Source organism: Sorex araneus, chromosome 5 (genome assembly GCF_027595985.1).
Source record: "Sorex araneus isolate mSorAra2 chromosome 5, mSorAra2.pri, whole genome shotgun sequence".
NCBI lineage: Eukaryota > Metazoa > Chordata > Mammalia > Eulipotyphla > Soricidae > Sorex > Sorex araneus.
Genome location: NC_073306.1, coordinates 96559977 through 96574429, shown reverse-complemented (window position 1 = coordinate 96574429; position 14453 = coordinate 96559977). Strand labels below are relative to the sequence as shown.

The following is a 14453-nucleotide window of genomic DNA, read 5'->3' as shown; positions in this document are numbered from 1 at the left end:
GTATTTCAAAACCATTTTTTTTTTTTGCTTTTTTTTTTTGGGTCATACCTGGCGATGCACAGGGGTTACTCCTGGCTCTGCACTCAGGAATTACCCCTGGCGGTGCTCAGGGGACCATATGGGATGCTGGGATTCGAACTCGGATCGGCCGCGTGCAAGGCAAACGCCCTACCCGCTGTGCTATCGCTCCAGCCCCCTGTTTTTTGTTTTATATGCTGTGTCTAGTGGATGTCTCCCAAGTTCCTCATCTTAAGGATACTGGTTTGGGGTCGTCTCTACTGATCTCACTACACACAGGGACTCTTTAAAGGCTAGTCTCCCAGTACAGTTACATTCTGAGTTACAGTGGATTAGATTAGGACTTCAGTCTCTGAATTTTGAGGGAACACTGTTTGTCCATAACACAAGGACCCAGAGTTCAGGAAGAACAAGGATTTTGATTTCATAGGAAAGCTTGTATTTCATAGAATTCAGTAAAACAAGATTCATTTTTGAAAAAATATAAGTAAAAGAGGTGTGTAGGACACATCCAGCAATGCTCAGGGTTTTCCTCCTAATTCTACTCAGGTATTACTCCTCACAGTGCTCTGACAGTGTATGGGGTGCCAGGAATCGAACCTGGGTCAGCTGCATGTGAGGCAAATGCCCTACCCATTGTATGTTGTTCACTTGGGCCGCCTGAGATTTATTTCTATACCTTGGTGTTGAACCTTTGTTAAAAACCTTCAAAACATAACAAAAGCAGCTCTCTTTAGTAAATGTACAACAGCTTTACATTGGTGATCAGAAAATGCTTTCTGATAGTATATTGGCATGCTCTTATGCTCTAGACTAATTCTGAGATGCCAAAATGCAGTGGGAAGTGGAGTTTGGAACATGACACTCTGTTATCCCAGGCCTAAGTCATCTTTCTGGAGTACTGAAGTACCAGAGCAGAGAAACTGGTCGCACTGAGCTAGTGCAGCTCCTGTGTCTCACCTTCCAGCCTGGTACAGTCTCGAATAGCAGTGCATTTCTGTCCATATTTAGATTCAGTATTTGTAAGGGACATGTTTTATTTTTAAACTTCACACATGGTAAGTTGTTTTTAAGGAAATCCATTATCTACTGGAAAGCTGTCAAAAAATACCTATTTTGAAACTGTTGGCTCTTTGAATCTTAATAATTCACTGACCTCTTATGTTTTAGTTTTGCTTATATGTTTACGAAAGAGTCCTTTTATAACTACAGAAAATTTGCTGTTATATCTTCATTCATATCTTACCGATAATTCTAAAATTTACCAATTGGACTAAATCTCCATCAATTGTAGCCCTAATATAAGTTTATTACATATACTTATGGTTATATATATAATAGAGGAGTGATTGATATCTGAATATCTATTAGAGGAGTGAGATTTGCAATGGTGATTCTCCTTGGCAATGATCTTTTGTTGGCAAAGTTGATGTTTTTCAATTAAAAAAAATAGATTAGTGTGGAGTTTTTAAGGTATTTTATGTCAGGAACTAGCTAGCACGCATCTAAAAATGTTTTCTCTCTTCCCATGTCACACGCACTTTGAAAGAAATAAAGCCTTCGGTTCCACATAGACACACACCCAGATATTAACTAGATAGACAAACATCTTACTCGGACTCCACCCTGCTCCGCCTGCTGCCTACATAGTGATAGAAACTGTTTTAGGGTGTTTCTTTTTCTGCCATCCAGTCTCTCCTTGGAGAGTTGGCAACAAAGCCTGCCTTCCTATAGAGTTCATTTCATAGTTCCAGAGAAGATTCTGGGACTTTCTCAAGAAGGAAGAGGCAGAATCAGAGTGAGCAGGGCTTGGGAATTATCTGAGCAGGAAAAAGGTTAGAAGAAAATAAGCAGAAACCAAGCCACAGCTGCACACCCAGGCCAGATTGGCACTGCTGTTTAGAAGGTCGGTGTGGGGGCATGGGCCTTCATGATTCTCCTGACTGTTCACCAGAGAGAATTTGTACAGAAAAGGAACTCATTCTCCATCCAGAAAGGGTACAGCGGGTAGGGCACTTGCTTTGCACCCAGCTGTCCCAGGTTTGATCCCTGGCCACTATATGGTCTCCTGAGCTAAGAGCCAGGAGTAAGCTCTGTTCATTGCCAGATGTGACCCAAAAAACAAAACAAAAAAAAAGAAAGAAAAGGAAACAGATTGATTCTCTCCTGATGATTTTGTATTGGTGTGATGTCATATGGTATGGAACAGTGTTTCTGAAGGTTTTTCTGGCCTTGTGTTCTTCCTTTGCCTCCCTGTCCTACTTTTTAGTTCCCTAGTTTCATGCCATGTTCATATGCGCGCACACGCACGCACGCACGAGCGCGCACACACACACACACACAGACACACACACACACACACACACCTCACTACTTACGTGATATCACCTCTATCCTCTTTGAAATACCCTGGGGGCTGATGAGGGTAGGTGGGGAGCATATGACATTGCCTAAGCTCATTTTTAAAATTATGTACTTATAACTTAAGAGTAAATTTCACTTATAACTTGTCTCCATTTTTAACAGGGTATTAAAATACACTAACTTTATTCTTTCATCTTATATATTTCTGTGCATTTTTTTGTTGTTGTTGAGAAAAACCTATAAGGTGTGTTGTAGATACAACTAGATCTATCATAGCGTATAAAAATGTGTGCAAGCTACTTGTCTGTCCAACAAGTAGTTTTTATCTCAAATTCATAGACTGTGGTGTTCCTTAGACAGAACTAGCTATGTCTGAACTCCAAGGGAAGTTGTGTCTGTACTCTAATGGAAGAAAGGAGCCGAGCATCTGGTTGAGATGATTTTGTTTTGCAGAGTTACTTAATGGATGATGACAATGACAAGTAACAGCTCATCTAGAAAATAAGTCGAGAGTGGGGCCGTAGGCTACAATATGGCATGCAGAAAACCCAGCAGGCTTTTCTGATCATGAATATAGGGCTAGAAACAGTCTTTTTCTGAAAATCTTCAGCCACATAATTTATATCCAGGACAGAAATTGCTGCGAGCGCTTATTCAGTGGTTTGCCTTTGATGGCTCCGTCTCCTTACACAGCTGCAGAGAGAAGCCACACTCCCTTTCCTAAATGGGAAGATTCATGACTGGCTTAATGACTGATTCTTGGTTGAGTAAAACAAGTGTTTACTGCTGCAATATTCTCCTTTGACATTGTTTAAGTTCATTTGGCTTTCAGCAACCCAATAGGTTTTTGGACTTGGTGTCTTAAAAATATGATAAGAGGCCACATTCAACAGAGAAGCTGGGCGTTCTGGTGAGCAATGTGGCCAGAGAATGCCCCGGACCCGAGACCGGGCCAGCAACACCGGGGATCCAGACGGAGGCGGTACAGCCAGCACGCCTTCTCCAGATGGAGCCCCGGTGACACTGAGCAGCAACTAACACGGCTCCAGGATGCGGGACTGGGACAGCTCCTAAAAACTGAAAACATACAATCTTTTAATGGAAAACTAATTATCAAATGCTTCCTTGGTAGTAGGGCTGTCTTTCTTGGGGGGAAACTCCAACAACAATAGTGAGTTTTGTGTTGAAATATGGAACGTAATCAAGGTAAAGAGAAAATGAAGTGAAATTCATCACTTATACAGTTGGGGGTGGGGGGGCGGGGGTGGGGGTATACTGGGGTTTTTGGTGGTGGAATATGGGCACTGGTGAGGGGATGGGTGTTTGAATATTGTATAACTGAGACATAAACCTGAGAACTTTGTAACTTTCCACATGGTGATTCAATAAAAATTTTAAAAAATAATAAAATAAGACAAGGGGCCAGCAGATAGTACAGAGGGGAGGGCTCTTGCCTTGCATGTGTTCTATCCCTGGCACCCTATATGGTCTCCCAAGCCTGTTCAGAGTGATCCCTGAGTGTGAGCTAGGAGTGACCTGTGAGCATCACCGTTGTGCCCCCACACACACACACAAAATGCAAGACAGGGCAGGAATGCAGCTCAGTGTAGAAAGAGAACATGCTTCTGGCACCACATAGCAAAAAAAATAATGAAACAATTTTTCATAAACACAAGACAAAAATTTTGTTTTAGCAAATAAAAAAGAAATGTTTTTTTATTTTATTTGGGGGCCACACCTAGCAGTCAGGACTTACTCCTGGTTTTGTGCTCAGGGATCTACTCTGGCAGAGCTCAGGAGACCATATGGAGTGCCAAGGATCAAACTGGGGTCAGCCATGCACAAGACAGGTGCCTGCTCCCCCGAACAGGTAAAATTTTTACTCTCCAGTAAAAGTTTAATGAGTCTTATGCAGTGTTAAGAAAGCAACAATTGGGACTGGAACAATAGCACAGCGGGTAGGGCGGTTACCTTGCATGTGGCCAACCCAGGTTCGATTCCCAGCATCCCATATGGTCCCCGAGCACTGCCAGGAGTAATTCCTGAGTGCAGAGCCTGGTGTAAACCCCTGAGTATCGGTGGGTGCAACCTAAAAAGAAAAAAAGTACATAATTTAGTATTCAGTATTTGAAAATAGGGGCTGGAGCGATAGCACAGCGGGTAGGGCGTTTGCCTTGCACGTGGCCGACCCGGGTTCTAATCCTAGCATTCCATATGGTTCCCTGAGCACCGCCAGGGGTAATTCCTGAGTGAAGAGCCAGGAGTAACCCCTGTGCATCGCTGGGTGTGACCCAAAAACCAAAAAAAAAAAAAATAGATAGGAAAGTATAGAGCTAGAGGAGAATAATCAGCCTTGAAGATGGTAACATCAAGATGGCAACAGGCTGATTTGTTTGTTTATTGATTGGCAGGGGGCAAAGGGATGAGAATTTTCCTTACGTGAATTTGGCAGTTTGAAAATTTTATCTATGATTATGGATTCTTTCTGGGTTATGCATCAGTTGGGATGATTCAAGTGAATGGATTTTTTGTCAATTCATGGAAAGTCCATATTTCCAGTGATATTTATAAGTGAGTCCCTTGAAATGGACATCGTAAAGTAAAAAAAGATTTTAAAAGCTTTCCCTTTTCCCTAATTATAATTGCAAAAGAGAAGCCTGATACTTGGTAGTTTTAGATTCTGGGGAAGGACAAATAGTGACCACCCCCTGCCACTAGCGCCCCCTAGCTCCCCCATGCAACACACACACACACACACACACACACACACACACCCTCACACCCTCACACCCTCACACCTTACCTTACTTCTCTCTCGATTCCTTGAGAGAGAGCCCAACTCTAAGGGGTTTTCAATTCTTGGGGGTTTGGGGGGGGTGTTTTTCAGGTTTTTATATTTGGTATTTCTCCTGTATTATTCCATCTCAACTTGAGGAAGTGGCTGTTTTTCTCCTTTCTTATTTATGTCAACCTACATAACAGCTCTCAGGCCTCATCAGCTATGATAACAGTTGACATTTATGAGATTCACCAAATTGTTTATAGTATGATCACACAGACAATAAATTTCTTATTCTTTTGTAGCACTGGACATTTTTCCACCATGCTGGTGACATTTTAAGTACATTTGTCAATTTTCCCAAGTTTTGCTGAAGAAAATCAGAAAAACTTCTACTTGAGGACTGACGTATCATTTGCCAATTACCAGGTCAGTATCACCCCAACTCATCAGATTACCCTAATATGGAATAGTTTCCTGTCCTTATTCCTTCCTTCCTTTCTTTCTCTACTTCCTTTCTCTCTCTCTCCTTTCTTTCGTTCTTTTTTTTCTTTTTCTTTCTTCCCTCCCACCTCTCATTTTTTAATTTTATTTTAATGAATCACCTTTTGATATACAGTTACAGACTTACAAACTTGCATGATTACGTTTAGGTCATATAGTGTTTGAGTACCCATCCCTCCACCCATGCCCATTCTCCATCACCAATATTTCCAGTATCCCTCTCTGCACCCCCATCCCTTCCCCCCAACTCTGTGGCAGGCACACTCCCTCTGACTCTCTCTCTCCTTCTTGGTGTTATGGTTTGCAACACAGGTACTAAGTGACCATCATGTTTGGTCCATAGTCTACTTTCAGCATGCATCTACCATCCTGAGCAAGCCCTCCAACCATCATTTCTTTAGTGGTCCCTTCTCTATCCCATCTGCCTTTTCCCCCAGCACATGAGATCGGCTTCCAAGCCATGGAGCGATTATGTTCCTTTCATAATTTCATACTTTCATACATTCCATATATGAGTGCAGTCATTCCATCTGTCTTTCTCTTTCTGACTCATTTCACTTAGCATGATACTCTCCATGTCTATCTACTTGTTTCATAATTTCATCTTTTCTAACAGCTGCATAGTATTCCATTATGTTGATATACCAAAGTTTCTTTAACCCGTCATCTGTTCTCAGGCATTCAGTTTGTTTCCAGATTCTGGCTATTGTAAATAGAGCTGCAATAAACATACAAGTGCAGATATCATTTCTACTGTACTTTTTTGCATCTCCGGAATATATTCCCAGAAGTAGTATTACTGGGTCAAACGGGAGCTCAATTTCTAGTTTTTTGAGAAATGTTCATATTGTTTTCCAAAAAGGCTGAACCAGTTGGCAGTCCCACCAGCAGTGAAGGAGAGTCCCTTTCTCCCCACATCCACGTCAACACCGGTTGCTTTTGTTCTTTTGGATGTGGGCCAGTCTCTGTGGGTTGAGATGATATCTCATTGTTGTTTTGATCTGCATCTCCGTAATGATTAGTGATGATGAGCATTTTTTCATGTGCCTTTTGGCCATTCGGATTTATTCTTTGAGAAAGTTTCTGTTCATTTCATTGCCCCATTTTCTGATGGGGTTGGATGTTTTTTTCTTGTAGAGTTCAACCAGTGCCTTGTATATCCTTGACATTAACTCTTTGTTGGAGGGGTATTGGGTGAATATCCCTTCCCATTCTGTAGACTGTCTTTGTATTCTGATTACTGTTTCTTATGTGGTGCAGAAGCTTCTTAGTTTAAGATAGTCCCATTTGTTTATCTCTGTTTCCACTTGCTTGGTCAGTGGCATTTCATCCTTGAAGATACCTTTAGCATCATTATCCTAGAGGGTTTTGCTGACCTTTTCTTCAATGTTCCTTATGGATTCTGGTCTGATGTTGAGGTCTTTAATCCATTTTGATCTGACTTTTGTGCATTGTGTTAGATAGAGGTCCGAGCCCATTTTTTTGCATGTAGCTGTCCAGTTTTGCCAGATCCATTTGTTAAAGAGGCTTTCCTTGCTCCACTTCATATTTCTTGCTCCTTTATCAAAGATTACATGATCATATATTTGAGGGTGTGTGTAAGGGTGTTCAATCCTATTCCACTGGTCTGTGGATATGCTTTTGTTCCAGTACCATGCTGTTTTAATTACTACTGCTTTGTAATATTAGTTTGAGGTTGGGGAAGGTGATGCCTCCCATCTTCTTTTCCCCAAGAATTGCTTTAGCTATTCATGGGGACTTGTTGTTCCATATGAATTTCAGGAGTGTTTGATCAATTTCTTTGAAGAATGTCATGGGTATCCTTATAGGGATTGCATTTAATCTGTACAGTGCTTCGACCTCCCACCTCTCTTTCTTTCCTCCCTCTCTCCTACTTTCTTTCTTTCTTTCTTTCTTTCTTTCTTTCTTTCTTTCTTTCTTTCTTGCTTTCTTTCTTTCTTCCTCTCTTTCTTCCTCTTTCTTTCTTTCTTTCTTCCTCTCCTTTCTTCCTTTCTTCCTCTCCTTTCTTTCTTTCTTTCCTTCTTTCTTTCTTTCTTTCTTTCTTTCTTTCTTTCTTTCTTTCTTTCTTTCTTTCTTTCTTTCTTTCTTTCTTTCTTTCTCTCTTTCTTTCTCTCTTTCTTTCTTTCTTTCTTTCTTTCTTTCTTCTCTTTCTTTCTTCTCTTTCTTTCTCTCTTTCCTTCTTTCTCTCTTTCTCTTTCTTTTTCTTTCTTTCTTTCTTTCTTCCTCTCTTTCTTTCTCTTTCTCTCTTTCTTTCTCTCTCTCTCTCTTTCTTTCTTTCTTTCTTTCTTTCTTTCTTTCTTTCTTTCTTTCTTTCTTTCTTTCTTTCTTTCTTTCTTTCTTTCTTTCTTTCTCTTTTTCAGTTTTTCTGTCTCATTTATATCCCAGACAAAAATACCAGGTCCAGGATTTTTGTTAGATTCAGATATCTACAACAGCGAAGAGCTGCTACATTTTAATATTTATTTCAAATAAATATTTATTTATTCATAAGTATTGATTGGAATACGTGCCAACAGACCTGTTGTGTTTGGGGGAGGGGAACATTGAAGAGTGCTCACCTGGTGGTGCTCAGGAGGCCCTGCAGTGCCTGAGTTGAACTTGGGGCTTCTGTATTAGAAGTCTGCACTCCAGTGCTTTTGAGGGAGGGACCTGGAGATCTGCCAAGTGATGCTCCAGGGGCCCTGAAATCCCTCTCATTGATTCTTGGCCAGTCCGGTCATGGTTCAAAGTGAGGACCTTGCAGTGCTAGAGCCACACCCCAGTGGTGCTTGGGGAGCTCCAGGCCCTCACGTGGCAGTGCTCGGAGGAACATACAGCGCCAGGGCCCGGGCGACGTCGGCCTCTTCCAAGGCTGCACCTCAGCCCTTGTTTCATCCACCCGTTCTGAACTCCAGCCCTTTGAGCCATCTCCCAGCTGATGTGTGGGTCTGGGAATTGTGCAGGTGCTGCCCTTTACTTCCTCTGTGTCATACTGGTTATTAATTATGTTTACCTCAAGTCATCACTGACGGCAAATGAGTTGAGACCCATTTGTCAGATATTCCAGGTATTAAAATTTGTGTAGGGAAGTGATTTGCAACTGTAGAAGTAACAAAGACTAGCTTCTTTTTCTTACCCAGGCTAGACTGTTTCAAAATTAGTGTTTTTACTCTTTTATGAGGCTGTAGATTACCATAGATCAAGGACTAATCCAGATAAAGCTGATTTTAATCCTTTATATATTTACCTCTGATTCTTTTTTCCCCTTTTCTTCCTTTATATATTTACCTCTGGTTCTTTTTTCCCCTTTTCTTTTTTGTTTTGGGGCCACACTCAGCTGTGCTCAGAGCTTCCTCCTGGCTGTGTTCAGGGCTCACTCCTGGCAGGACTCAGGGTGCCGTATGGGGTGCCAAGGATGGAAAATAGTTCTGCCGCATGCAGAGCAAGTGCTCCCCACTGCACTATCACTCCAGCCTGATTTCATTTTCTTGATTTTTATTTCCCATAGAATAAAAAGTCCCATAGACTAAATGAGGACCGTAGCACTTCAGTAGTCTTTTTTATCAAACTCGTAGAGCAACTCAGTTCCAGAGTAACTGTGATATCTCTCTTCAGGCCATCTATCTGCTCGCTGGCAGTCTGAGCCTGGCACACACCCACCCCGTTGTGTGTGTCACTCATGTCACACCACTCCCCTGCTGCCACCACTTCCACTTGTGGAGATGACCAGTGGCCGAGCGCTTTGCTGCAGTGCCCACAGACATTGGGGCCTGGCACTCACTTGCTTGGGGTGTGCCGGAGACTGGACACGTGGCTGCCAGGCCAGCGATTCCAGGGACACTGGGCATGGCCATGGCGGGAACTCAAACTCTATCTGCTTCATGCTCAGGTTGCCTCATGCCTGGGCCCCACACTCTTTCTGTTTGGGGGGGGGGGTCTCAGGGCCACACCTCACAGTGCTCAGGGGCTACTCCTGGCTCTGTGCTTTTCTGCTTGGGGGTCACTCCACTGATGCTTAGGGGGCCCTGTGGTGCCAGGAGGAAAGCCAGGACTCCTGCATACCTCAGTCTCGGAGCTGTCTCCAGCCCAGCACTTGCTTTTTGTAGACTGTTTTAGGTCTCTAGGTTAAAACACTTGAAAACTAAATGTGGAAGAAAAGAGTGATATATGTCAGCACTGTCATTTCCAAGTACTGTTTGTATCTTGGTGTAATACAGCTAACGGATTTATTCAGTACAATTTGGTATCTAAGGAATATCTTCACCACAGGTGTAGATTTTGCATATCAAGGGCAACGAGAGGAGGGACATAAAATGAAAACATTTATCCTCTGCTTCTCTGTGGGAGGTTAAGAACCCGAATCAAGAGCCTGGGAGACAGTGCAGCAGTTGGGTTCATCCTCTGGCTCCTCCTGGTCCCTGACCATCGCTGAGTGCAGCCCTGCAGGCCCACTGAGCCCCACCCTGAACAGTACCACATCCATGGCCCTTCACTGGACTGACAGCCTGGCTGACTGAGACTCCAGGTGGGGCCCCTCGACCTGTCGAGCTGTGCTTGGGCGCCCCACACCCAAAGCAAACAAACAGATAAACTTGAAACAAGAAGAGGGGACACCACCAGGGTGACTGAGCTGACAGTTAAACCTCCTCAGCATTGTTTCTTCACTACGGAGGAACCACTAAAGGCACCTATGAAGTCACTGGTGTCCCCTGTGCCCCATCCTGGTGATGCCTTTCCTAGAATTTTTTTGGGAAATGAAAGCAGGTAGTAGCTGTTAGTAAGGTAGCCATTGTTTGGGTGGTATCAGGAACTTGGCAGACATTTTGCCTTTATTAACTCCATCTCTGTGGAAGCCTGATAGAGGAAGAGATCACTGACCTCCTTTCACAGGAAAGAAAACTGCACACCGCACACCTACCCCCTTCTAGCAGCCCCACCCTGCTCTTCACTTACTGCAGCTCCTTGTGTGTATAGCTGATTAATTTGTGGAGTAGTGCTTCTTTTTCATTTGTTTTTGGCCCACACCTGGTGTGACTCTGAGCTTTCTCCTGGCTCTGCACTCAGGGGTGCTGCCTGATGGGGCTCAGGGGACCAAATGGGGTGGTGGGAATCAAAGCCAGTTGGCCATGTGCAAGACAAGCGCCCTACCTGTAATGCTATTGCTCCAGCCCCTAGTGATTCTTTTTTTTTTTAGACCACACCTGACAGTTCAGGGGTGACTCCAGACTCAGTGGGGGGTCAGCCCTGGCAGTGGTCAGGAGACTGTGTGTTGCTGGAGCTTAAACTGGGTCTGCCACTTGCAGGACAAGCACCTGAATCCTGGAACTGTCTCTCCAGCCTTTGGTTCTTACTTTTCAAGGAGCTCTGAGATAACCAATTTACAATAAGTGAGAACTATTATTTAGTTGCTAACACAATTCATTAGTTAGAAAGTCAGCATTTGGGCTGGGATTCCCTGGGGCATAATTTATGTGGTAAAAGTTTTATACAACACATTGTGGAACACAGTCTCACAATATAGTGAAATAAGAATTTCTCCATGTTCTCCTTTACTTACCAGCAGTGGTGCTGGGAGGAAATCAGTGAGTCTCTTGTGTGCCTTCTAAAATTAAAAATGCTCAGGAGACTTGGGAATTATTGGAGGGTGTGTACACTAGTTATGTTGGGATTCACTTGAAAGAAAAACTGTCAGAGTGGCACTTTTGAAGTTAAAGGAAGGCAGGGGGATATTGTGTTTGCTCTATTTTTGGACATTATAAAATGTACATTACCTTATACCCTGGTCACAAGACCTTCAACGATTGAACAACAGGTCCACTGTCTACCTCTGTATGGTTATAAAAAATCAATCCTGTAGAAAGAACTAGTTTGTACGGCAGTTTGCCAGTAAACATATTTAAACAGATGCAAGATCTTGTAGAAATAAATATAAACTTGCTAAGTCAAATTCAGTTGATAGTAGCTTGGCCAGTTGAGTTATTTAAATGTTATATTTTAAGAGTTTGGGATGTGACTCAAGTGTTAGAGCATGTCTGGACTCAGGCCCTGGATCCAGCTGCTCTCTTCCCACCCCCACCAGGATGTAGCCCTGGTGGCCCCCAAGGAATCCTGCCAGAGCACTGCCAGGTAGACCCCCAACAAGTGTCATCCCTGGGTGCATGAGGTTGCATGTAAATATTTTACTATAGAAATACTGCGTTATAAATACTTTTAGTGGTTATAAGAAATGTAAACGTTGGGGGCCGAGGAAATAGTACAGTGGGTAGCGCACTTGCTTTGCACATGACCAACCCAGGTTGGATCCCTGCACTTGTATAGTCCCCTCAGCCTGCCAAGTGCGACCCCTGAGAGCAGAGCCAGGAATAGGCCTGGAGCACCTATGGCTGTGGCCCAAGTAACATAGATAGATGATTGATTGATAAATACATAGATACATAGATACTTTCACTAAAGGTAGATAATTTTTTGTTGTTTGGGTTTTTTTGGTTCTTTGTGGTGCTGGACATTCAAGACTGTTTACTCCATCTCTGAGCTATATCCCTGGTCCTGAGAGCTGACAATTTAATAGAAAACAAGTCTCCCATCCTCCCACTAAACACTGCTTTGCTCAGTTTTCATGCCAGTTTTCAGAAGGATACCAGAATATTTATATAGTTTTGGAATTCTGTTATCTAAAACTAGGGAATCCTTTCAGAGTTGAGACTTTTGATGAAACACTATTCATTATAACATCATGTTACCTGAACTTTTTGTGAACAAATTCATCATTGATTCTTTCTGAGACCTAAGCATGTTTACAGTTAATTATGCCTAGAAGAAAAGTGATGGAAAATTGATCTCTGTGAGTGATGATGAGCTCAGTAATTGAAATGAATTTTATTTTCCTTTGCACAGTTTGCTGTTAACATTAAAAGGTTCTCTCTTTTCTATAATTGTAGCCCTTTCCTTTCATATAGGACTTTATACTACAACTGCTGCTCTATTTTCATCTGTTTTTTTCTTGAGTAATGACATATCTTTGGTGTGAAGATACTCTGATCACTGTCTTTGCTTTAGGCCTGCAGGATGAATCTGGAGAAACTCAGCAAGCCTGAACTCCTTACACTGTTCAGTATTCTCGAAGGAGAACTTGAAGCTCGCGACCTTGTGATCGAAGCTTTAAAGGTATGTTAAAGAAAAAACAACTGTTTGTATAACCCTTTCTTGAAGGAAATCTGAAGTTATAATTGTGATGTAATTAAAACCTAAGCCTATTATTTCTGTGTGCGGTTATATTTAGAGTGACAGAGTAATTGATGTTTTTCAAGGGAGACTGCAAAAGATTGACAGTCCTATCTAATGAAATAGGCCTCGGGGTAATTTATCACTGAAAACTATTGCTTGTTTGTTTTCCCTCACAGTTTTTTAAATGTGAGGTTCGCAATCTAGCGGTTTTATTTCAGTGGTGCACGAGGCAGTTCCCTCCTGACCTGGGGACTAAGGTCTCTCTCACTTCCTTTCCTTCGATTCCTCCAGTGTGACTTTACATGGTGTCTCTGGGGATCTCGTGCCTCATGTGTGTGAGATACATCCATGGCACACCAAATTTATGGCCTGATTCTTTGCCAGCTGTGCCAGAAAGCATGACCGTGTTGAAGTCCCTCGGTCTACCAAGAGCAAAATGTCCTCACCTGCTGTAAGAATAAGTAACTGGCATCTGTGTAACCTCTGAGTTTCCACAGCATTGTGGATGGCAGCCCAGTGCTGTAGGGCTCATTTTCCCTTTTCCCTCTTTTCCTGTCCTGTCAGTTCATGTCATGGGTGCCGTATGTATTAAGGAATAGTCAATGGTTGTCAATCATCTGAATGAATGTCTCTGTTGTGCCCTCGGCATTGCCTAAATATTTTAATGATGCTCCTGCCAATGTCTTGCATGTCTGTGTTCCCTCTTGTTAGTAATGCATTTCTACTACACCTCACAGACCTTCCCTTTTGTCACTCTTGGTGGTTTCTGGCTCTATGGTCCCCTGAAAATAATGTATCCCCTATTTCTCAAAATCCCATTCCACTATTACCAGTTGTCCTAATCTGTGGAGGCGCAAGACAGTTTCCTGTTTGTTTCATTTTGTTTTTGGACACGGGTTTGAGCAACACCTATCAGTGCTCAGGGGCTAATCATAACTCTATGCTCCAGAGTGACCCCTGGCAGGGCCTGGGGGATACACATTCAAATACATGGGTGAAGCAGGGTCACAGCTGCTGCAGCCTCATGCAAGGAAGTGTCTCACCTCCTGCACTATCTCTCCTGCCCTTTTCTTATGTCTCATCTTGTGTTTTTCTGACCAATGAAGAGGGAAGAAAGGACTAGAACTTTTAGCTCACCCTAGTTCTCAGCCCTTAGAACCTGTTGTCTCTCTCAGTTCTCATCTGAGCTCCCTGATTCTCCTCTTCACAGGAGGGATCATTCTGGAATAGGACAAGTTCTGCCGCTGGGGCTGAGCCAGGAAAAGCTTCTCCCCCATCCCCTTGCAGCAGAAAACATTTTCCAGGAGGGGCTGCATTCTAACGGCAGCCCAATTTTATAAAACAATCATAGTTTGATCATGTATATGCAAAGCGTAGAAATGCTGAAGAAATACTTGTTGAAGAGTTTAAATGAGGGGCTGGAACAATAACATAGCAGGTAGGTTGTTTGCCTTGCACGCGGCCGACCTGGGTTCGATTCCTAGCATCTCATATGATCCTCTGAGCACCGCCAGGAGTAATTCCTGAGTGCATGAGGTAGGAGTAACCCCTGTGCATCACTGGG

At 42.9% G+C, this 14453-nt stretch overlaps 1 protein-coding gene across 4 annotated transcripts in view; it reads left to right on the top strand.

The window, feature by feature from the left end:
• CTTNBP2NL (CTTNBP2 N-terminal like) overlaps window positions 1–14453 on the top strand; it is a 63841-nt gene that overhangs the window by 8999 nt on the left and 40389 nt on the right. For 2 of the 4 annotated variants that reach the window (XM_055140057.1, XM_055140058.1), the window contains exons 2-4: window positions 4157–4252; window positions 5467–5590; window positions 12722–12829. In XM_055140057.1, coding sequence (XP_054996032.1) covers window positions 12731–12829 — 99 coding nt within the window. In that variant the 5' untranslated portion in view covers window positions 4157–4252; window positions 5467–5590; window positions 12722–12730. The remainder of the gene's footprint in view (window positions 1–4156; window positions 4253–5466; window positions 5591–12721; window positions 12830–14453) is intronic. The other 2 variants (XM_055140059.1, XM_004616270.2) reach the window with 1 other exon arrangement.